This window comes from Nuphar pumila, chromosome 17 (assembly GCF_984573655.1).
Source record: "Nuphar pumila chromosome 17, dmNupPumi1.hap1.1, whole genome shotgun sequence".
In the NCBI taxonomy this organism is placed as follows: domain Eukaryota; kingdom Viridiplantae; phylum Streptophyta; class Magnoliopsida; order Nymphaeales; family Nymphaeaceae; genus Nuphar; species Nuphar pumila.
In genome coordinates, this window is record NC_143265.1 from 61127057 (window position 1) to 61151350 (window position 24294).

The window sequence follows — 24294 nt, forward strand, 5'->3', positions numbered from 1 at the left end:
TTTTTTTTCAATTTATCACAAGATTTTCCCTTTGCCAAGGAAATCCGGATAGTGAGATTTGCATTATTGGACTCATGCATGGTTCATGAAGATCCAAGTTAGTTCCACTTGTGTGTCCAATCTGATCCTAATTCTAATTGGGCCTAGAAACCAATCTGCGTTTTGGGTGTTGACTGCGGCTTGATTTAGTTGGCTCAGAGTCAGTCCCATTGAAACCTATAGGGAGACATTTCACGGTAGGGCCATAAATGTCTTTCATCCTACTAAGATCCGGTTAGTCAAATGAATAATCTGGATCAGGTCCACTTTTTATGGTTACCACCTTTTTATTTATTACATATTGGATAAAGAGGTACAAGTGATCCACATATGGATAAGGTAATCTGTCACCAATTCACACATTGTTTTCTTCTATTTTCTTAAAAAAAAAAAAGTTGACAAGAGTTGCCATCTCACTTCAATCAAGAACTGAATCAAAGAAAAAAGCCATGAATTTCACACTCTTCCCTTCATCACCAACTGCCGGTACTAACACTACAACTACTGCATCTCTCTACCTTCATTCCAATGTCTCCTTCAGACCACCATTGTTCAAATCTGCAAGAAGAATATCATTTTCAGCTGCAAATATTGCCGGTGGAGAGTCTCAAGACTTGCCACCAGGGTCAGTCACCGAAACTGGTGTTACAGTAATTGGCGCCGGCCTCTCCGGTCTATCGGCAGCGACTCATCTTTCAGCTCGAAAAATTCCTTTCCTCCTCCTTGAGGCATCCGATTCGGTAGGTGGCCGTGTTCGAACAGACAAGGTAGATGGCTTTATCCTTGATAGAGGATTTCAGATCTTCATTACAGCATATCCCGAAGCGAAAAAGATGCTTGACTATGATGCTCTGGATCTCCAAAAGTTCTACTCCGGCGCACTTGTTTACTTCAATGGCGAGTTCCACCGGGTTGCAGACCCTTTTCGCCATTTCCTGGATTCATTATCCACGGTTGCCAATCCAATTGGGAATTTAACTGACAAATTGTTGGTTGGTTTAAACAGAATCAATGCCACCAGGATGTCTAATCAAGAGATTTTTGCAGCACCCGAGGTAACCATTGGGGAAAAACTGAAAGGTATTGGCTTCTCTCATTCCATCACAGACAGATTCTTTAGGCCCTTTTTCAGCGGCATCTTTTTCGATAAAGATCTTCAGACGTCATCAAGATTGTATGATTTCATCTTCAAGTGCCTTGCTTTGGGTGATAACACACTTCCTGCAAGTGGGATATCTGCAATTCCTGAGCAATTAAGCTCAAATCTGCCTCCTGATTCCATTTGGTTTGGTGCCAAAGTTGCGAAAATCGATCATCTGGCAAGCATTGTACTAGGGGATGGAAGGGTTGTTAAGAGTGAACATGGTGTGATACTTGCAGTTGAAGAACCTGAAGCAGTTCGACTGTTAGAGGGCAGGATACTGTCAAGCAAACCAGGTAGAAGCACGGTTTGCTTGTACTTCTCGGCGAATGATGCACCTATAAAAGAACCAATTTTGATATTGAATGGATCAGACAAGGGCCTAGTGAACAACATGTTCTTTGCAACCAATGTTGCGAGATCATACGGACCAGTCGGGAAGACACTGGTCTCAGTGTCACTCGTGGGACAACATGACCAGTACTCAGATGAGGAATTGGAAGAGATAATCAGGAAGGAGCTCAACGGCTGGTTTGGTAGCAGCGTTGTGGGTTCATGGAAGCACTTGAGGACGTACCGGATAGCGTTTGCTCAGCCTGACCAGAGCCCACCAATTGGCTCAAGGTTCAAGTATAGGGACCCTAGAGTTGGTCCGGGTGTTTATGCCTGTGGTGACTATATTGAGTCTGCCACATTTGATGGAGCCTTGGTCTCAGGTAGAAGGGCAGCCGAGGCTTTAATAGAAGATAAAGGATTGTAAATGTTGGAATTGAGTTTCAAGGCAAAGCTATGTGCTAGCAATTTTGTAAATGAGCCCCAAATCCACTTCCTTTCATTATATATAATATGTGCGCGCATATACATAAATACGCACATACAAACACGCCACAATGCGTGTTGAGACATGGACACTCATGCACCAATTTGAGTCTTAATCAGCAATTTCTAGCTGCAGAAAGCAACCATGCCAGTATATGCAGCTTAAACTTCACAGTGGGTAAATTGAGCATCATTGTACTGAATCTAGCAGGGGAATAGACAAATTAAACTAAGGCATTACATGCAAGTGCACTTCTAAAACCATCAAATTTGGGGTTTTCTTCTAGATCTAAAAACTCCAAAAGCTAGGTAGATAAGATGCCAAGGTAACCAAGATCGACTAGAAAAATTATAGCTTATATATTTGCAAATTAATCTCACGTGGAAATTCCAAAATCAAGCATGCTGAACATTTTTCAAAGATTAGCACTTCTTTCCACCATTTGGATCTGAAACAACCAAAGCGTGCACCGGCATATAATGTCATGGTTTACTTTCACACACACGCTAACACACACACACACACACACACACACACACTATATATATATATATATATATATATATATATATATATATATATATATATATATATATATATATATATATATATGGGTACTAAACACATTTCATGCTAAACCAGAGCTGAAGCGCGCAAAAAAACCCTTTATTGGCACTTTAAGTGTGCCACTAAAGGTCTTTTTGCATAAAAAATGTGTTTTTAACATGATTTTTGCATTTTTTATGTGCTGACCATCCATCAACGTGCACGCTGGACGGCCAGTGCACTTGAGCTCCGATTCAGCACCAATGTGGTTTAGCATGGACCCATTACTCTCTCTCTCTCTCTCTCTCTATATATATATATATATATATATATATATATTTGCTACAATCGATTGTACCTAAATCTCGTGACAAGAGTTTCTTTAACACAATCTAATCACATATTGGAAAAAGTCATTACATTCAAAGCCATTGATTTTTGGATTGCTGAAAAATCATTACAATCGATTCTAGCTACACAAAAGCCAGTTACCACTAAATAAAACATGTAGATCACATCTATGGTGTTAGATGTGAGAAAACAAAAACAAAAATGAAGGGTTCTGTGATCATCGCAAAATTTTTCCTCTTTGTTTCTCTCTCTTCCTTCTCTTTCCCTTTCTAACCTCTATTTCTCTTTTTGAATGGGAAAGTAAAAGACAGAAAAAAGAAGAGAGAAGAGAAAAAAAAAGAAGAGAAAGATGAACTCTTTTGCGAAGGTCTCACTTGACCTTAATTTTGAAAAGATTTAAAAGATTACTCTCCTCCGTTTTTGAAATATTTGCTGAAAAAAGGGAGAGACGAGATTCGCTCGTCGGTACGAGGTTCGACCGTTCCTGGTGCCTTTACCAGGGGTAATCGAACCAAAGATTGATTTTATACCTTTTGCTTTGCCTTAATATTGTCTAAGAATTTATTCTAAGTCTAAGGATGCATAAAGAATCATGCTTGTGCGAATGCAAAAAGATGTATGCTTTTTAAGAAGAGTCATTTTAAAAATTTTGGATTTATCCAAGTGGTTTTTGAAATAGGTTTGAAGATGCTTGGAGAAATGATTCAAAGAGTCACAATTGATCTAGAAAAGTTGGATTTTGAATATAAACTCAAAGTTTAGATTAAACTTGAGTTTTGAGAAAGATAACTTGAAATCCTAAAGTTGGAATCATGTCTGAGATCAAATGACTTTTAGGCTTTTTTTTTTTAAAGAAGGAAGATTCAAGATTGAAGATGAAAACTGAAATAGAATTTTTGAAGATAAGAATGGAATTTGAAATGGAGATTGAATCTGGAATTTTGGAATTGAATTCAGACTTTGGAACTTGAAAGATGAAATTGGAAATCTAGATGAATTTATGAAAATGGATCTGAATTCTAGATTTTAGGTGTTTAGATCAGAGAAATTTAGAAAAAATGGATTTAAGAAGTTCAAAGGGATTTTGGAAATAGAACTTTGGATTTTAAGAAATCCAGATGAGATTAAAAAAAATAGTTTTGATTTTGAAATATGGAATTCAAGGTAGGATGTTGATTGGAAATCTGGATTTGGGAATGGATTTTTGAAGATAGAATTTGATTTTGAGAAATCCAAATAGACTTTGAAAATAGAATTGGATTTTGGAAATCCAGATAGAACTTGGAATTGGATTTGAGAAATCCAAACAAAATTTGAAGATAGAATTGGATTTTGGAGATCCAGATAGAACTTAGATTTGGATTTGAGAAGTCAAAAATGAAATTTGAAGATAAAATTGGATTTTGGAAATCCAGATGAAACCTGGAATTGGATCCTAGATCGATTTTTGAAATTGGAAAGAAGGATAAAGAATGAAACATGATTTCCAAACTTAAAATCAGGAGATGAATATGAAAATTTCAAAGTTGAATTGAACTTTGAATTTTGATTTTGAAATGTTAAGTTGAATTTGAAATTGATTCCTGAAAACGAATTTGGAATTTCAAAGTTGCATTGAACTTTGAAATTTGATTTGAATCGGAAATTGAATTTTGAATATAGGAATGACTTTGAAATTTCAAAGTCAAATTGGACTTTGAAATTGAAGTTTGAATCTTTGAAACAAGATAGAATTTGAGGATAGAAAGGAGATTTTGAATTTACAAGTGAGAATTGAAGATTGAGTTGAGAAGTGAAGAAGATGGTTGAAGAATCATCTCAAGATTACTTGGATTTTGAAAAAAAGAAATTTAAAGATATGATGTCTATGGCCATTGATGCAAATCATCAACTTAGGATTTAATCACCTCTTATTAGAATGGTGCACGTGTCATTCGTGTTCTCATTCATGAATTTTTAAAATAAAAGAGGAGAATGATATGAAAATGGATAATTCATGATATTTACATATTCATTCATTCTAATCCAGTGCAAGGAATGAAAATTTCTCATTATAATCTAGCTATTTACATCATTGGAATGAAAATTACAATTTCTAAGCTTAAGAAAAACAACCCTTTTCATACATTTCCTACAAAATCATGGTTAGTACACAACTAAAATACATTGAAAAAGCATATGAATGATAAAAAAATGTAACCGATGTAAAAGAAAAAAAAATGTATATGATATCCTAATCTTAATCAAGAAATGATTGTCAAAATATATGTATAAAGCTTTGAACTTATAAGAAAACATGGGTTGGAGCATATTTTATACACTAAATGAAGGCATGCTAGCTGATAACTAATGTATTTAAAATGCTGAAGTACAGGTGGGTTTTGGCCATGAAGGTGGCAGATGATAGCACCAAGGTAGCAGCAAAGGGGCTGGCTAAGGGTGATATACTGGAGTGATAGAAGGCAGCTGAAAATGAAGGATGACAATGGACAATAGATGGACATAGCTGCTAATGATAGTAATGAAGTGGAATTATGCAAAGGTAAGTATCGTTGTGGGTGGGTCTGTGAAGTTGGAAATAGGTGAGCATATTGTAGATGGGATGGTAATAGTATGATGAAGCTAACACATGAAGGATGGGCAGTTATGTAGGACATAGGTAGGATGAAGGCCAAAGCATAGATGGAGGAGATTTTGCAGAAAAAAACCCTGTAATCGGTGGTTCAGCAACAGGTAGCTGCTAGCAGCATGAGGTATACATATGGTAGATGAAGGCATATGGGTATGTATGAAATGGAAATACAACATAACAGAGTGCTGCTGTAAAAGAAAAGGGGGTTCAGTGAGGATGGTGTTGGGTTGGAAGGCCAATGATGAAGATAGCATCAGGCAGCCGGGTATGCAGGAGATGAGTGCAAGCAAGTAACCACAACAGGGTGCATATAGAAGATGAAATATAGTGAACACAGTGAGGTGATTGTGTATGCTGAAATGATGCGAGTTTAACAAGTGAAAACAGAGATGATGACGTGAATAGTATATTTTGCAGGAAAAGCTTAAATAGCAAGCATACTTTGTAGGGATGGTGGTTTGTAGAAGGGTGTCATTGGTGAGGTGGGTACAGCCAGTGAAGATATCACGTGCTGTAGTATGCTGAAAAGATGGAGTTAGTGGTAATGTATTGGTGGAGATGAACAGTGGAAGAGAAAAAAAAAACATGCTTACGAAGGAGATGCAAAGATGGCCATAATATATAGTAGTGAGAACAAGGTACCAAGAGGAGAAGGATTCACATTACGGAGTAAAAGAGATGAAGTGCAGAGCATAAGAAAAGGGGAAGCCATACCTGTAAATTGCCTTCTACTGCCATAAACTGACTTACAGTGGCCTTGTTTTGGCAATGCTTACTCATGAAGTCTGATACATTAACCAGAAGATGTAAGTCCTGACTAGCAAATTCCTCACAATGTTAATTTGTTTCTAATACAAACCAACTAGGCAGCCCCTAGTCAGCACATTGGTTTCCAACAATGTAGCGAAAATGGATTATCAAAGGCAAATAAGTTTCTCAAACTGGTTGTGCATCATATAGTGATTTGAGCATTCTGTTCTGATGAGATGCAAGCAACTCCATTCTTCTGGCACACCGATGCATTGCTTCAGCTTGGGGGCTTTAACCGTGACACTTTTACTTGACATTGCACATCGAATGTCAGGAAATGATCAGACTGGAGACACCGGCTTATAATATCAGAACCGTTAATAGTCCAACTATTTGCATTCAAATACCAACAAAAATAAAAAAAATGGTAAGGATTAGATATAGACCTTCGATCACTGATTCGAGAACCAAATCACTGATTCAAAAAGAGAAAGAGCACATCAATAATCTTAACATTCATATTAGATCTAAAGCTGCCATTTACCAGGTTCAAACAGAGCTTTCAACAGATTCTCCAATATCACTGTCATTCAAACAGCGGCCGGGTTCTAAACAGGATTTCGATGACAAAAGGTTTCGATCGAATTTTCACTTAGCATAAACCATTACAGAATTCTAGCAAGCCTTCTACGGGAAATTGTCACCAAATTGTGGTGAACTTGAGGCATTCAAATCTAACACTGTCTCCAAATGGCCAGGAATTTCAGATTCTCACATTGCAGGCATCCACAAGAGTTTCAATCAACATTAAAAAAAAAATGAGAATCGATCCAGATGGTCAATCAATTTTCTGTAAAAATGTTGAAATTCGGTGAATGAGAAAATTGAGTTATGCTGAAAGAAAATAGGTCGAATGATCTAAAACTGAGTTATAAAAAAAAGAAGAAGATTCTAAATCAGATCCAGCCGGCAGGTTTCACAACTACCAGATTCTTGATATTTCACTATTTATACGTTGTAATGCTGGAGAATAATGATAATAATAAAAAAATAAATAAACAGAAAGAACAATGAAATAAAACTTATGAACAAAATGAATCGATGAAGTACTGGATAGCGTCAAACATGTAATTAGGCCTTCAAGATATACAGAAATCACGAAAACTCAGAGATAAATTACAACCCCCCCTCCCCCCCCCCCCCCCCAAAAAAAAAAAATGTAGGAATGTAGCCATTCTTGATGTTGCATTATAGTAGGTTGATCTGCAATAAGCAGATCATCCTTACCACGATTGCTTCAGTGGGAAAAAAACAAGAAATATTAGAAGAAAATGAGAGGAAAACAAAGGGGAGGAGGTAAAATAGATGCAAAAAAAAAATGAGAAGGGCCGATAATAACACAATCACTTCAGGAAACTATAAAACAACCATAGATACTCAGAAATGTAAAGGAGTCAGATGAATTTTGATACTGAAACAAGATGCAGAGGTAGATAAACAGGAAAGATGGTGTTGATTACAACAAAGAAAATGGCGCGAACAGAATAAAACGAATCACAGAAAGAAGAGAAAAGAAGAGGATTATTTTTTTTTGGAATATGGAGTATTTCATTGATGTCACACAGATGTAGACCGATTTTGCCACAAGCACATCGGTGTTACATGGGTGTTTCAAAAATAAGAATAAGAAAAGGAAAAAGAAAACTAACCATGAAAACAAAGGGGAAGGAAGGCGAGGAAGGACACTTACCGCTTATTCGATCGAGTGTTGGCATCTTCCCTCTAAAATTTGAAGATGGATCCAATTCTTTTGCTGCCGCTGAAATTGAAGCTCACCTTGATTCTTTGGTACAAGATTAATCTTGATTCCTGGAGGATTGAGCGATCGTAGCCTTGCTGTAACGGTGAGAATTCTGAAGGAGGAAGCTGCGAGATCTTGTAGATGGGGCTGGCTTCGCGTAGATTGGCAAAAGCAGAGATGAGAGAGGCTTCCTCTCTGGATATTGCTATCACAGGATCGGATTTCCTTGCACAGCAAAAGGGGACAACAGAGAAATGGGAAAGAGGGGGGAGAAGAAGAAGAGAAGAAAGAGGCAGAAGGAGAAGCGTGATCAGGAGAAAGAAACCAGGTGAAGGAGTGAGGAATGGATAATGAAGAGTCGACCCCTTACACTCATTTTATAACGGCATGCCATTAGAAATTTTTTGAAAGAAATCCTTTAGCTTTGGTACTTTTCAAAAAGGTGGTGTTTCTTTTTGCAATTTTTTTGAAAAAGGGTGCTTTAGGCTATTTTCTAAAAACCTTTTTTTCTTTTCTTTTATATTTCAAAAGAAAATATGAGGACAACATGAAGCAATTAGAAATAGGGGATCCAAAGTGATGTTTCGAAGTATTTTCAAATTTTTTGTTTTAAGATTTTAAGATTTTTTTAAAATGAGTTTTTTTATGAAAAATGCAATATTTGTTTTATAAAATGAACCTCATAATGGATCTAGATCCAAGATTTTCAAAAAATATTGGGTTTGGATCTCGTATTGAGATCGAATCCAGATAAAGCATCCGAGAAAATCCAAAGAATTGATTTTTTTGATTTTTTGAACAATAAGAGATCCATAATCAGAATTGAATCTGGATATCCGATTTGGATCATAAACTGGGTCAAAAATGAAAATTGAGTCTAGATTCTAGTGAATCCAAGAAATGAATGGAAATTTTGATTTAAAATTGACCCGATTATTCAAAGGAAGGGACCCAGAGGCAACATGGGAATTTTTGGATTTTTGGGAAAATTTGGGGTGTTCACAGGTTCCACCACTTTGCTAAGTCTATTGTATTTTCAATCGACTATATGAATGTGTTCATGAGGTTAAATTGGTTAAATAAAATCCACACTTATGATATTCAATTAGAGAGTATCATGCATTAAAGTGTAACTAAGAATCCCCCCCCCCACACACACACACACATATATATATATATATATATATATATATATATATATATATATATATATATATATATATATATAGAGAGAGAGAGAGAGAGAGAGAGAGAGAGAGAGAGAGAGAGACTTAATATTTGATGCTAGTGAAGGCACAAAACTATTTAATATAAATTACTTTTTCATATGTTTTTAGATTTCTTTTTGTAGATCATACCTTATGGATGTGATCTAAAGGTTACTTCAGTAGAAAATGAGTTTTGAATGATGTGATTCTGACATATAAGCATGTTTTTTAAGGGCTTCAAAAATCAACTGCCCACAATAATTTACAATTGAACTCCATGATCACATTTTCATATATTGCCGAACTATAATGTACTACACTATAAGTGGGATAATCAGTGGCGGTTTGAAGCTATCGTTGAAACTTAAAAAGGCCATCACCATTTCAAATGGTGATGGATTGCTGTCGGTTTGCAGTAGTTGGCATTGCTAGAGGTTATGGCAATGACTATAGTTGTCGCTGCTTCTTTCAGAACCTTGATAGTTAAGACACCACTAGCATCATCCAGAGATAAAGATGGGCTGTCAAGAACATAGAGGAGGTAGGATGGGCAGTTGGTCAGATCTAGTATGGATCATACTTGGACGATAGTTGGAGTCGGCAACTCTCCTAGGGTAACCTCATCTGGGATCCCTGGGGAACAGGATCAAGTTGGCCCTTGCGAACAACTTGATGCACAATCTCCCTTCAACCCTTTGAGCGAAATGTGGCAAAAGGAAGGAAAATCCATAGACCGACCCCATCGTCTCCACCCTGTAGGAACTACGAGATCACCCCAAGGACACCTTCGGCATCCAGGGGTCACAGACCGACCATATACCTTGTTCAATAAGTGGAACGCATTAGCTGTCTGCTCTTTGGTTGGGCAGTAAGAATCGAAGAAGGGCAATTACTCATTCTTAAAACCAACATTCTTAAGACAAGACCAAAGAGGCGGGCGGAAAAAGGGGGAGAGCTCCCCGTTCCTGGTTCTCCTATAGCTGGATACTTTGGAACCACAAGAATCCTTAGAATGGGATTCCAACCCAACACCTTTTGTTTTGAGAAGAGTTGCTCTTTGGAAAGCACAGTACGATGAAAGTTGTAAGCTGTGTTTGGGAGGGAGTTATTGTCTATCGTTAGCCTCCATGGTAGAATCAGTCGGGGAGGCCTGAGAGGCGGTGGTTTACCTTGTGGCGGATGTCAGCGGTTCGAGTCTGCTTATCTCCAACTCGTGATCTTAACTGGAGGTATATGATAGAACCAAATTGCATTTTTTCGATTCGGCAGTTCGATCTATGATTTAACATTCATGGACGTTGATAAGATCCTTCCATTTAGCAGCACCTTAGGATGACATAGCCTTAACATTAATGGCGAGATTCAATTGAGGAAAGGCTTATGGTGGATACCTAGGCACCCAGAGACGAGGAAGGGCGTAGCAAGCAACGAAATGCTTCAGAAAGTTGAAAATAAGCATAGATCCGGAGATTCCCGAATAGGTCAACCTTTCGAACTGCTGTTGAATCCATGGGCAGGCAAGAGACAACCTGGTGAACTGAAACATCTTAGTAGTCAGAGGAAAAGAAAGCAAAAGCGATTCCCGTAGTAGCGGTGAGCAAAATGGAAACAACCTAAACCGTGAAAACGGGGTTGTGGGAGAGCAATACAAGCGTCGTGCTGCTAGGCGAAGCGGTGGAGTACTGTACCCTAGATGGTGAGAGTCCTTCCTTGTTTCCGTACCTGTGTTTTATGGGGCCTGAGGTGGAGGGAAAAAATGGCCCCCCTATTAATAGTAGTAGTTCAGGGGCAGCGCCTCCGATTTTTTTTTAAAGAATCAAAATAACAATAAAATGGGCCCCTAAAATTTTTATGGGGAGCTCGGACCTTAAAAATGGGTTCGTGCTGCCCCCTCAATGTGTTCGTCACTCGTTACTTGACATACACACGTACCAGACCTTTTTATGTTATACGTATAGATTTTAACCTTGATAATCTCTAGAATCGAAGTAACATGATTTTTTTTTTGGAAAAGAATGAAGTAACATGATTTTGAAACCATGATTATGTTAAAAGTTACTAATACGTTCCCATATATAAGTCATACTAGCTAGTGTAGCTAAAACGCTCTAGACATAGTACAAGTAGGTAATAAAGCTACGCCATAGTAAGACAACTATGTACTCAATTTTAACAAATATTTATTGTAGAAAGGCTCACTCTATATAAACAATTAAGAATCTATATGCAAAGTATTGCAAAGGAAAATGCTGCTAAGCATCAGAAATAGACCATCTCAAAGGTCAAGAATGCTCAACACCAAACCCCACTTTGCCACCAAGCTTGGTTGGTTAGCCTGTTTTTTGAGGGCGAGAGGCCTATAAATAGGCCACTCTTTACCCTTTCCTCTTCATCTTAGGCTCTAATCTTCTTTGCTCACTTGCAAGAGAGAATTCTTGAGAATTTTGAGGGTTTTCTTGGTGTTCTTGTGGGATTTCTCCTTGGGTTTTTCTATTGAGTTCTCCTCTCTCACTTTCTCTCTCTTTCCTAACCTTTTTGACCCCTCATTTTATGCTTGTGCTCAAGCCAACCTATGCATCATTTGCTAATAGGGAAGGTGTAACACCTTAATCCCATCCGGTTCGGTTACAAAAGTGGAGAGTGTTACGACAATGAAGCCATACATGATACTTCAAGTACAAGGTTTTGATGATGAGCAAGTGGAATCAACTGCATTTCAGCTAAGGCTATGAAGAAATTGAAGAATTCGATGAAGAATCTTTGAAGACTAGTGTGCAAATGTTTAATTCATTAAAAGTCTTAGATTCTTGTAAGAGCCTTACTTAGAGTGCATATTTAGGTTGCATTTCACCTTAAAAGTCTTTAGAAAAACTTTTTTAAAAAGAACCCTCTTGAAAATCTTTTTAGAAAACTCTTTTCTTAAATTTTCATGTTTATTAGTCGACCAATAGACTTACCAGTCGACTAATCCTTTCGCGCCATATTTTCTAAAAAGTCATTTTTGTCAAATTAGTCGACCAAAGGTTTTATCAGTCGACTAGACATAATGTCTGTGTTCTGGAAAATTAGCAGCAGTCGACTAATGGTTTTATCAGTCGACGGAACAGAACATGTGTTTTTTGAAAATTTAGCAGCAGTCGAATAATGCTTTTATCAGTCGACTAGACAAAATGTTTGTTTTTCAGAAGATTTTAGTAGCAGTCGACTGAAAGGTTTTTCAGTCTACTGATGATATTATCAGTCAACTAATTTTTCTCTAGTCGACTAAGTTTCAAAAGTTCAGATTTTCAAACGACTCGATTAACAGATCAATCGACCGACGATAACTGCCAGTCTACTAATAACTAACTATTAGTCGACTAACTGATGTTTCAGTCGACTAATTTTGCCGTTTTCCTGAAACTTCAAAAAGGCGTGTCTTTTCATTTTTCAAACGTTTTGATCGTTCAAAATGGACTGTTTTGACACCCTTTCATACTCTCAACGTATGGAATCTTCCAACTATAAATATGAGTGCATTTTACACTAAAAAACCACAAGAATTCAATTGATTTGAATCATTTACTTCTTGCTTTTCACTCCTATTCATTCAAGTATTTGTTTTCTCACTCACTTGATATTTTCACTTCAGTTTTTCACTCAAATCACTTTGGGAGATAGTGAATTCGTGAGTAGAGTATTTCAACAACCTCAAAAGCCAATTGCATCTCATTCGCATTCAAAAGAAATGCTCATAGGTTGTATTGTAAGTTGTTACTTATTTTCTGTAAAAATAAGGACTCCTTGGTGTAAAGGAGTTGTTTGCTTTCAGTAGGGTTGTTACTGAAAGTGGGACCGGTTTTGGTCTGTGTAATCTTGTAGTTAACAAAATTGATAGTGGGAATCTCAAGCTGGTTTTGCTTGGGGACTGGATGTAGGTCGGGATAGACCGAACCAGGATAAAATCTTGTGTTCTTTGTGTGTTTGCTTTTCAAATTGCAAAATCCTTTAATATTCCGCAGACAATTTTTAAAAGCACTATTTACCCCCTCTATTGCTCGTTGCCTTGATCCTAGTGCACTTTCATTTGGTATCAGAGCAGGTTTGCTATTATTTTGATTTGATCATCATCTAGCATGGCAACTACAACATCTCAGCACAAAGAAGGATGCTCCTCTGTTCGTCCTCCTCTCTTTGACGAAACAAACTATGGTTACTGGAAAGTAAGAATGACAATATTCTTGCAATCCATGGATCTAGATATTTGGAGAGTTGTTACAGAAACGTACCAAACTCCATCAACTGATTTCAGCCGATGGATTGATGAAGAAAAAAAGACTGCTTCACTTAATGCCAAGGCAATGAATGCATTATATTGTGGCGTTGACAAGGTAGAGTTCAATCGCATCTCTCAATGCTCTACAACAAATGAAATCTGACATACTCTTCTCGTGACACACGAAGGTACGTCAAAGGTAAAGAAATCTAAAATTGCTTCTTTAGTTCATAAATTTGAATTGTTCAAAATGAAGCAAAATGAATCTATATCAGACATGGTAACTAGAATGATCGATATTACTAACACTTTGAAATCCCTTGGAAAAGAATATTCACAAGTGGATTTAGTCAGAAAGATCCTAAGGTGTTTAACTCCTGAATGGGAGAGAAAAACCACTGCTATTGAAGAAGCAAATGATCTTAATACTCTCACTCTTGAAGATTTGGTTGGTAACCTTATGGCATATGAAGTCCAACTTCAAGACAAACAAGAAGAAGAGCCTAAGAAGAAATCTCTTGCTTTTAAGGCTACTTCTGACTCAGAAAATTCAGAAGAAGATGAAGATGAAGATATTGCCCTCATCACAAGGCAATTCAGAAGATTCATCAAAAAAGGAAGATTTCAAAGAAAGGTAAAGAAAGCAGATTCTTCCAATCCCAATGAAGTCAAGTGCTTTAACTGCAAAAAGGCAGGACATATCAAGAAAGATTGTCCTCTTCTCAAAATCAAGCCCAAGGACCAATTCAAGAAGAAAAAGGCATTTCAAGCATGTTGGGATGATAATGACTCCTCTTTCGATGAAGAATCAAATGAAGAAGTCGCCAACATGTGTTTTGTAGCACAAGAAGATTCGGTAAGTCAATTTGATTATGATGAATTATTTGAAACATTTAATGATTTATATGCTAAATTTAAGAGTCTAAGTTCTAAAAATAAAGAGTTAAAAATTGAAAATTTAACTCTTGGCTCTCAAAATAAAGTGTTACTTCAAGAGATAGAGGATCTCAAGAAGGAAAACTCTTGCCAAGCATTTGAGATAAAAGAAGTTGGAGTTAGAACCAATATCTTACAAAAAAAAATATCTAGTCTAAAAGAAAAATTAAATGATCTTCTTTTCATAGTGACCAAATTCACAAATGGAAAAGAGAATCTAGAAAGACTTTTTGGTTCTCAAAGATGCTCGGTTAATAGAACCGGATTGGGATATAGCTTCTTTGATACTCAAAATAGACCAAACTATGTGGTGAAAAATCAATAACATTATTCTCAACCTTTTGTTCATAGAACTAAACTTTCTAGTTCTAATAGAAATGCATCTAATCATGAAAACTATAATGCTTATATGCCTAGACATGATTATTCTAGACATGATAAATCCTTTTATAGAAATAATATTTATTATCAAAGGAAACCAAAATCCAAATGGATATGGGTTCCTAAGACTAACTCTCATGGACCCAAAAATAGAAAGGGGTCAAATGCTCTGTTTTCTAATTTTGTTGTAGGTACACAACATAAGGAGCAAATGAATATTGTACAACGGTTGTTCCAAACATATGACTGGAAGGCCAGAGTTATTTTCCACCCTCCAAAATAAGGATGGAGGAACCATCACCTTTGGTGACAATAACAAGGGAAAAGTAATAGGTATTGGTAATATTGGTAATCCAAATTTTCCCTTGATAGAAAATGTTCTTTTAGTAGATGGTTTAATGGATAATTTAATATCTATTAGTCAATTATGTGATAAAGGTTTTCATGTTTCTTTTGAAAATGATTAATGCTTAATTTCTGATTTTCAATCTAAAAAGATCATTTTTAAAGGTAAAAGAAGGAACAATGTGTATGAACTATATCTAGATGAATTACCCACTTTTAATGAAAAATGTCTTATTGTTTCAAATGAAATTCATTGGTTATGGCACAAGAGACTTGGACATGTTAACTTTAAAATTATTTCAAAGTTATCCAAGAATGATCTTGTAAGAGGCCTACCTATAATACCATATAAGAAAGATCACTTATGTGATGCTTGCTTTTGCTAGTTACATGAACTTCAAGTTATATCAAATTGATGTTAAGAGTGCATTCTTAAATAGACACATCAATGAAGAAGTTTATGTAGAGCAACCTCCAGGCTTTGAAAATGAGAAATATAAAGAAAAAGTCTACAAATTGAAAAAAGCTTTGTATGGACTCAAACAAGTACCAAGAGCATGGTATGAAAGACTACAAATTTTTTTAGAACAATCTGGTTTTTCCATTGGTCGGGTAGACTCCACTTTATTTATTAAAAATCTTAATTCAAACATTCTTATTGTGCAAATTTATGTTGATGACATAATATTTGGTTCTACCAATGATTCTCTTTGTCAAGAATTTACTAAAGCTATGCAGGAAGAGTTTGAAATGAGCTTGATGGGCAAATTAAACTACATCCTTGGACTTCAAATAAAGCAAATTGAAGAAGGAATCTTTATCAATCAAGCTAAGTATACAAAAGAACTTCTCAAGAGATTTGGGATGGACTCATCGAAATCAAGAAGGAATCCTATGAGTACAACTATTTCTCTTGATAAAGATGAAAATGGTAAAAGTATAGATACTAAGCTCTACAGAGGTATGATCAGATCTCTAATATACTTAACTGCTAGTCGACCTCATATTATGTTTAGTGTTTGTATGTGTGCAAGATTTCAAGCTAATCCAAAGGAATCTCATTTAACTACAGTAAAACAAATTCTTCGTTATTTGAAAGATACTTCAGATTTCAGTTTGTTTTACCCAAAATCATCTTCCTTTGATTTAGTTGCATATAGTGATGCAGATTTTGCAGGAAGTAAATCTGATCGCAAGAGTACTAGTGGAACTTGTCATTTCTTAGGAAATTCTTTAGTCTCTTGGTTTAATAAAAAGCAAAATTCAGTGTCACTCTCAACAACTGAAGCAGAATATATAGCGGCTAGTTTAGCATGTTCACAAGTACTATGGATGAAACAGACCTTAAAAGATTTTGGTTTGAATTTCTCCACAATAACTATTTGTTGTGATAACACTAGTGCTATAAATCTTTCGAAAAATCCTGTTCAGCACTCAAGAACTAAGCATATTGAAGCTAGACATCATTTTTTAAGAGATCATGTTTTAAAAGGAGATATTTCATTAAATTTTATTTCCACTAAAGAACAACATGTCGATATCTTCACTAAACCTCTTAAAAATGAAGATTTTATGAGAATTAGGAGAGAACTAGGTATTTGCTCCTTTTTGGATTTGTAAAAATGTTGATTTTTGAACAAAATCTCAAAATCGCATTATATTAGTCGACCGATAAAATTCTAGTTGATTGATGTTTTAAAATTTTAGAATGAATCACACCATATTAGTCGACCGATATATTTCTAGTCGACTGATGTTTTTAGAATGAGTCGTACATTCTTAGTCGACCGATAGAGTTTTAGTCGACTATTTTTTTTTTAAATTTTAAATGAAGGGACCCGATACCCCTTGGATTTTTTAAAAAAAAAACCGTCTTTTTTAATAGGCATCGTTTCACTTCAATTTCGTACCTTTTCGTTTTTCTTAAAAACGAAACCCTTAAAACGAAAAACTCTTTTTGGTCTCTTTCCTCTCTCTCTTCCGAAAAAAAAATCGGAGTGTCGTTCGATCCCATCTTCGCCGGGATTTTCTTGCCATGACAGGGAGACGCCGGAATCTTCTGGCCGTGATCTTGAAACGCCAGAATCCTCTTGCAGTAACTGGCGCATCTTCAAAACACGCCGGAACCCTCTTGCCGTGATAGTGTATTTTCCGCCTTTGCTGGAATCCCCTTGTGGCCGACTTCACACTCGCCGTCAGCCACCGTATCTTCCTTCGTTTTTGAACGCCGGACAACATTTTCCTTTTGCAGGACGTCATTTGGAAGCCGACATTTTTTTGGTAACTCTGTTTTTAACCATGCCTCATACGAAGTCTGCATCTGCAAAAGGTTTAGGTTCTCCTCCTCCTACACCTTCTTCAAGACATGTTTTTTCACTCAAATTACTCCGAAATCCTCTTTTATATGATACTTTTGGATCAATTTCTGCACTACCTATTTTACCAGGCCGAAATGTACTATTTCACCTGTTTTCCCGTTACAACATAAGAGAATTATTTCCAGGTATTTCACATCTTTTTGATGCCTGTGCAGACACTCTTTTGATTCACTTTTGATTATTTTGGCTCAATTTACAGAATTGTTACTTTTTTATTATTTTGGCCACTGCCAATGTGTATTTTACAAATTTGTGGAAACAAAAACCATTTCTTCCTTATAGATGTCTTCTAACTCGTATTTTTAGACATTTCAAAGTTCCCGTAACAAATAAAAAATATATTAAGCAAAAAAGAGTTCTTTGATCAAACAATTTTTAAAAAAATAAAAATTAAATATCTGCCTCCTTTAAATGTTGATCAAACTGAACCATCTGATCCTACTGAACCATCAATTTCTGAACCTTTACCTTCTGCGACACCTTCATCTCATGCAAAAAGAAAGAAATTTTCTACAAGTCAAGACAATGATGAAGTTATACACGAACTGGAAGCTTTGGAGCTGCATCAACACACTTTTCGTGAAGATGTGACTCAACAACTATCTTCGATTCAGAAAGAGATTACTTTAATCAAGGATTTGCTCAACTCACTTTTCTGATCTTTGTTGTCTAAACTTTCATACTTTATGGGTTGTAATATTTTAAACTTGTATCTCTATTTTGCTTATGCTATTTCTGCCCTTATTCTTTTTTATTATGACAAAGGGGGAGAAAAAGATAAAAGATAAAAGATAGCATTACATTGAAATTGCAAGAGATCTTGCAAGAGAAATGCGAAATTAAGAGAAAAAGTAAGCTTTGAATGAATGCATTTGTAAATGCATGAAGTAATGATGAATGGAAATGCAAATCAATCAATATGTGATATATGTGCTTTAAATGTGCTAACTTTTAATGTTTTGCAGCATATTGATAGGGGGAGTAAAATCTCCATCTATGCATCTAAATGCTTCATCTTTGATTAAGTTTGTCATCATCAAAAAGGGGGAGAGTGTTACGACAATGAAGCCATACATGATACTTCAAGTACAAGGTTTTGATGATGAGCAAGTGGAATCAACTGCATTTCAGCTAAGGCTATGAAGAAATTAAAGAATTCAATGAAGAATCTTTGAAGACTAGTGTGCAAATGTTTAATTCATTAAAAGTCTTAGATTCTTGTAAGAGCCTTACTTAGAGTGCATATTTAGGTTGCATTTCACCTTAAAAGTCTTTAGAAAAACTTTTTTAAAAAGAACCCTCTTGAAAATCTTTTTAGAAAACTCTTTTCTTAAATTTTCATGTTTATTAGTCGACCAATAGACTTACCAGTCGACTAATCCTTTCGCGCCATATTTTCTAAAAAGTCATTTTTGTCAAATTAGTCGACCAAAGGTTTTATCAGTCGACTAGACATAATGTCTGTGTTCTGGAAAATTAGCAGCAGTCGACTAATGGTTTTATCAGTCGACGGAACAGAACATGTGTTTTCTGAAAATTTAGCACCAGTCGAATAATGCTTTTATCAGTCGACCAGACAGAATGTTTGTTTTTCAGAAGATTTTAGCAGCAGTCGACTGAAAGGTTTTTCAGTCTACTGATGATATTATTAGTCGACTAATTTTTCTCTAGTCGACTAAGTTTCAAAAGTTCAGATTTTCAAACGACTCGATTAACAGATCAATCGACCGACGATAACTGTCAGTCTACTAATAACTAACTATTAGTCGACTAACTGATGTTTCAGTCGACTAATTTTGCCGTTTTCCTGAAACTTCAAAAAGGCGTGTCTTTTCATTTTTCAAACGTTTTGATCGTTCAAAATGGACTGTTTTGACACCCTTTCATACTCTCAACGTATGAAATCTTCCAACTATAAATATGAGTGCATTTTACACTAAAAAACCACAAGAATTCAATTGATTTGAATCATTTACTTCTTGCTTTTCACTCCTATTCATTCAAGTATTTGTTTTCTCACTCACTTGATATTTTCACTTCAGTTTTTCACTCAAATCACTTTGGGAGATAGTGAATTCGTGAGTAGAGTATTTCAACAACCTCAAAAGCCAATTGCATCTCATTCGCATTCAAAAGAAATGCTCATAGGTTGTATTGTAAGTTGTTACTTATTTTCTGTAAAAATAAGGACTCCTTGGTGTAAAGGAGTTGTTTGCTTTCAGTAGGGTTGTTACTGAAAGTCGGACCGGTTTTGGTCTGTGTGATCTTGTAGTTAACAAGGTTGATAGTGAAAATCTCAAGCTGGTTTTGCTTGGGGACTGGATGTAGGTCGGGATAGACCGAACCAGGATAAAATCTTGTGTTCTTTGTGTGTTTGCTTTTCAAATTGCAAAATCCTTCAATATTCCGCAGACAATTTTTAAAAGCACTATTCACCCCCCCTCTAGTGCTCGTTGCCTCTATCTTAGTGCACTTTCAGAGAGAGCAGGACCCTTCTCTCTCTCTCCCATTAAATGGGTAATGGGGGAGAGGAAGGGGCCCCTGCCTCCTCCAATTAAAGAGGGAAGCTCCCTCTCTCCTACCTATGGGTAGTGAGGAGAGAAGGGGGAACTCCTTATAAAGAAGAGAAGTTATGGGAGAGGGGTAACGCCGCTCACTCATGGCTTATAAAAGCCATGAGCCCTCTTTCTCTCAGTCTCATTTTCATGAATAAGAGGAAAGAAAAGAAGAGGAGAAGAAGAAGAGGGCGGCAAGGAAGGCATCACCACTGATAGAGAGAGAGGTAAGTCGGTTCTTTTTTTCTCCCTTAGAAAAAAAAGAGGCGGGGACAAGAATCAGACCTGTCCGTGCCGCCTCCCAATGGAAAGGCACAGAGGTGATCACCCCACTGCCCTCAATGCAGTTGCTGACAACCTAATGTTTCAAAAAAAAATGAAAGGGAGAGGGGACGGACTGTCACTGGTGGTGCCATCACATTAACAGTGGGAGGCAAGAAGGTTGCTCTGCCTTAGCTGTCGACAATCGTATGGTTGCAAGAGGCTACTGTAACCGAGAGAAGGGGGAGACATAGAGTTTCTACTCTCTATCTCAACCCCAAAATATCATACCATCTCGGTTCGGATGCACCAGACCGATTTTTGTCGAAAGGGGCATAGGTCCGGTCTCAGACGGCATACCCAACCCGGTCTGGGTAACCAGACCGAGTTGGGTTTGAGAAAAAAAAAAGAAAAGACCTCATGAGTCTCGGGTTCCAAAGGGGACCGACTCGGTCTGCGTAGCATGGCAAACCGAGTTGGCTATATCACTCGGTCTGGGTGCGACCCCCACCGAGGCAGGTCGATATTAACCCAGACCAACTCTGTCTGGGCATGCCCCAGACCGAGTCAGAGCGGGTCGGTCAGTCGATTCAGTGTGGATGTGATCCAGACCGAGTCGAGTAGAAAAAAAATAAATATAGCAGGGCGATTCAGTCCAGACCAAGTCGGGTCTACTATTAACAGACTGACTCTGTCTAGAACGGGTCAGCCATATTTTTAGAAAAATAAAATAAAAATAATATATATATATATATATATATATATATATATATATATATTGAACAAGGCAAAAATCGAGATGGTAAATGTCTCAGTTTTCCAATATAAGTCAGATCTAGGTTTGGATCCAAACTCTGATCGAATCTTTCCAACATAAAGTAGATCTAAAGCAAATTGGATCCAATTGGGTTTATTTCAAGCCTAATCTCTTTCCATTGTTGACAAAACACTTATACTAAACCTATTATGAATAAGGTTTGAATTGATTATACCGGATCCAGGATCCAGTCAGGTTTATGTTTGAAAAATTAACTGATCCATATTAGAGTAAGCTTGAATCTAGATCCGAAACTCAATCCATAGATCCAATTGAACTAAGTTTGGACCAGAATGAGTGTGAATTAGGGGTGGTGTAAAGACAAGACGTGACTCTGCACAAAAGGAATTTGTAAAAAGTTCTATGACCCTAGGCATGGTCGAAAAGTAAAAAGACCAATTTTCCCTTGATGTGCTCGATTAGTAGATTAGACATAACTTTTCACCTCGATATTGGATTCAAGTTATTTTTGGATTCTTGGATTCTTGGATTCGCTAGGGTGAAAAGTTATGACTAATCTACTAATCAGGTATATCAAGGGTGAAATGGTATTTTTATTTTTTGACCATCACTGGGCTCATGGAACTTTTTCAAATTCCTTTTGTGCTGAGTCCTGTCTTGTCTTTATACCACACCTAATTCACACTCATTTTGGTCCAGATTTAGTCAACTGGATCTATTGATTGAGTTTGAGATTCAGATACAATCTTACTCTAATATGGATCAGTTAAGTTTTTAAACATAAACCCGACTGGATCTTGGATTCGACACGATCGATTCAAACCTTGTTCATAATAGGTTTGGTACAAGTGTGGTGTCAACAATGGAAAGAGCTTGGGTTTGAACTAAACCCAACTAGATCCAATTTGCTTTGGATATACTTTATGTAAGCAAGATCCAATCTGAGTTTGGATACAATTTAGATCCAAACCCAGATCCAACTTGTATTAAAAAATTGAGACATTTACCGTCTCGATTTTTGCCCCATTCAATATATATATATACATATTTTTATTGTTTTTATTTTTCTAAAACATGGCCGACCCGATCTAGATTGAGTCAGTCTACTATTAGCAAACCCAACTCAGTCTAGACCGAGTCTGTCTGTCAATAGCCTACCCAACTCAGTCTGCTAAAAATACAGACCTAACTCAGTCTAGAGTATATCCATACCAAGTCGGTCAAGTATGCTTTTTTTTTCTACTCGACTTGGTCTGGTTACCCAGACCGAGTTGGGTATGCTATCTGAGATAGCACTCTGTCCTGCACCCGTTTCGATAGGATCGGTCTATCACGTCCAGACTGAGATGGTTTGATATTTTTGGGTTGAGACAGAGAGTAAAAACTCTTTGTCTCCCCCTTCTCTCTCTATTATAGTAGCCTCCAACAACCATACGTTTACCAATGGCTGATGCAGGTTAACCTCTTTGCCTCCCACCATTAATGCAGTGGCACCACAGGTAACAACAATTGTCAGCGGTAGTTTGCCCCCTCGACCTTCAATTTTTTTTTAAAACATTAGGCCACCGACAAATGTTTTGCCAGCAGTAAGGGTAGAGGAGCGATCCCCTCTATGCCTCTCTATTGAGGGGTGGTAGGGACAAGTTTGATCTCTGTCCCTACCTCTTTTTGTTTTCTAAGGAAGAAAGAAAGAACCGACTTACCTCTTTGTTTGTCGATGGTGACGCCTTCCTCTTCTTCTTCTTCTTATCTCTTCCTTTTCCCTCTTTCTCTCAATCCCTCTCTCTTATTCTCATGAAAATGAGGCTGTGAGAGAGAGGGCCCATGGTTTTCATAATCCATGAGTGAGGGGCGTTACCCCTCGCCCATAACTTCTCCTCTTTGAGAGGAGTACTTTCCCCCTCTCTCCCCACTACCTATATGTGGGAGAGAGGGGGTTTTCCTCTTTACTTAGAGGAGGTTGGGGCCCCTTCCTCTCCCCCCATTACCCATTTAATGGGAGAGCGAGAGGGCCCATGGCTTTTATAAGCCATGAGTGAGGGGTGTTACCCCTCTCCCATAACTTCTCTTTGAGAGAAGTTCCCCCCTCTCTCCCCACTACCTATACGTGGGAGAGAGGGGATTTCCCTCTTTACTTAGAGGAGGCAAGGCCTCCTTCCTCTCCCCCATTACCCATTTAATGGGAGAGAGAGAGGGGTCCTGCCCTCTCCACTTTCGTAATCGAACCAGGTGGGATTTAATCCCATCTGTTAGGTGTTACAATTTTATCTCTCATAAAAGAAGATTCATCCCAAATCTTACCTAGAAATAAATAAGAAAATTATGTGCGAATGTCTGCTTCACACTGCCACATAGCTTTCATTTTTGTTGTGGTGCTTCTATCTTACCAGGAGTATCAGAATAACCTTTTTTCTTAATTTATGTTCCTCGAATTCTAAAATCTTGATTGGTTCTTCACTAATACTTAAGTTTTCTTAAATATCCAACACTGATTCAATCGTATCCAATATGTGCGAAGGATATGACATAAATTTCCTTAACATAGATACATGAAACACATTGTACGTCCTGGACAATGATGAGGCTAATGCCAATCAATAGACTGCAGAACCTTTCTTTTTCAAGATTTTAAAGGGTCCAATATATCTTGGACTTAATTTTTCTTTCTTTTTAAACCTCATTACCCCTTTAAAATGTGACATCTTCAAGATAACATAGTCACTTTGCTCAAACTTCTACTTGTGTCGCTTCTTATCTGCATAACTTTTCTAATGACTCTAAGCTATTAGGAGTCTTTTATGGCTGAATTTGATCTGCTCTTCTATTTGTTAGACTAATTGAAGCCCTAATGTCTTTCTCTAACCTATTTGGTCCCAACACAGGGGCACTGTACAATGTCTTCCATATAAAGCTTCGTAGGGAGCCATACTAATACTACCCTAGAAACTGTTGTTATATGTGAATTCCATTAATGACAGAATTTTATGCAAAGAGTCATGATACTCTAATGCACAAGCTCACAACATATCCTTCAACATTTGGATGGTCCTTTCTGACTATCCATCTGTCGGAGGATGAAAAACCATACTCATTTTTAATTGTGTCTCCATTGCTTCT

At 37.0% G+C, this 24294-nt stretch overlaps 1 protein-coding gene across 1 annotated transcript; it reads left to right on the top strand.

Moving 5' to 3' along the window:
• The first annotated feature begins 442 nt into the window (after positions 1-442).
• On the top strand, positions 443-2020 carry LOC149812026 (FAD/NAD(P)-binding oxidoreductase family protein). Its single transcript, XM_089992844.1, has one exon. It carries the CDS (start codon positions 489-491, stop codon positions 1938-1940), a length of 1452 nt encoding a protein of 483 aa, XP_089848970.1. The 5' UTR covers positions 443-488; the 3' UTR covers positions 1941-2020.
• The last annotated feature ends 22274 nt before the right edge of the window (positions 2021-24294 follow it).

Excerpts from the sequence above, each read along its gene's own strand:
- LOC149812026 (XM_089992844.1), top strand. The coding sequence starts at position 489 with ATGAATTTCACACTCTTCCCTTCATCACCAACTGCCGGTACTAACACT.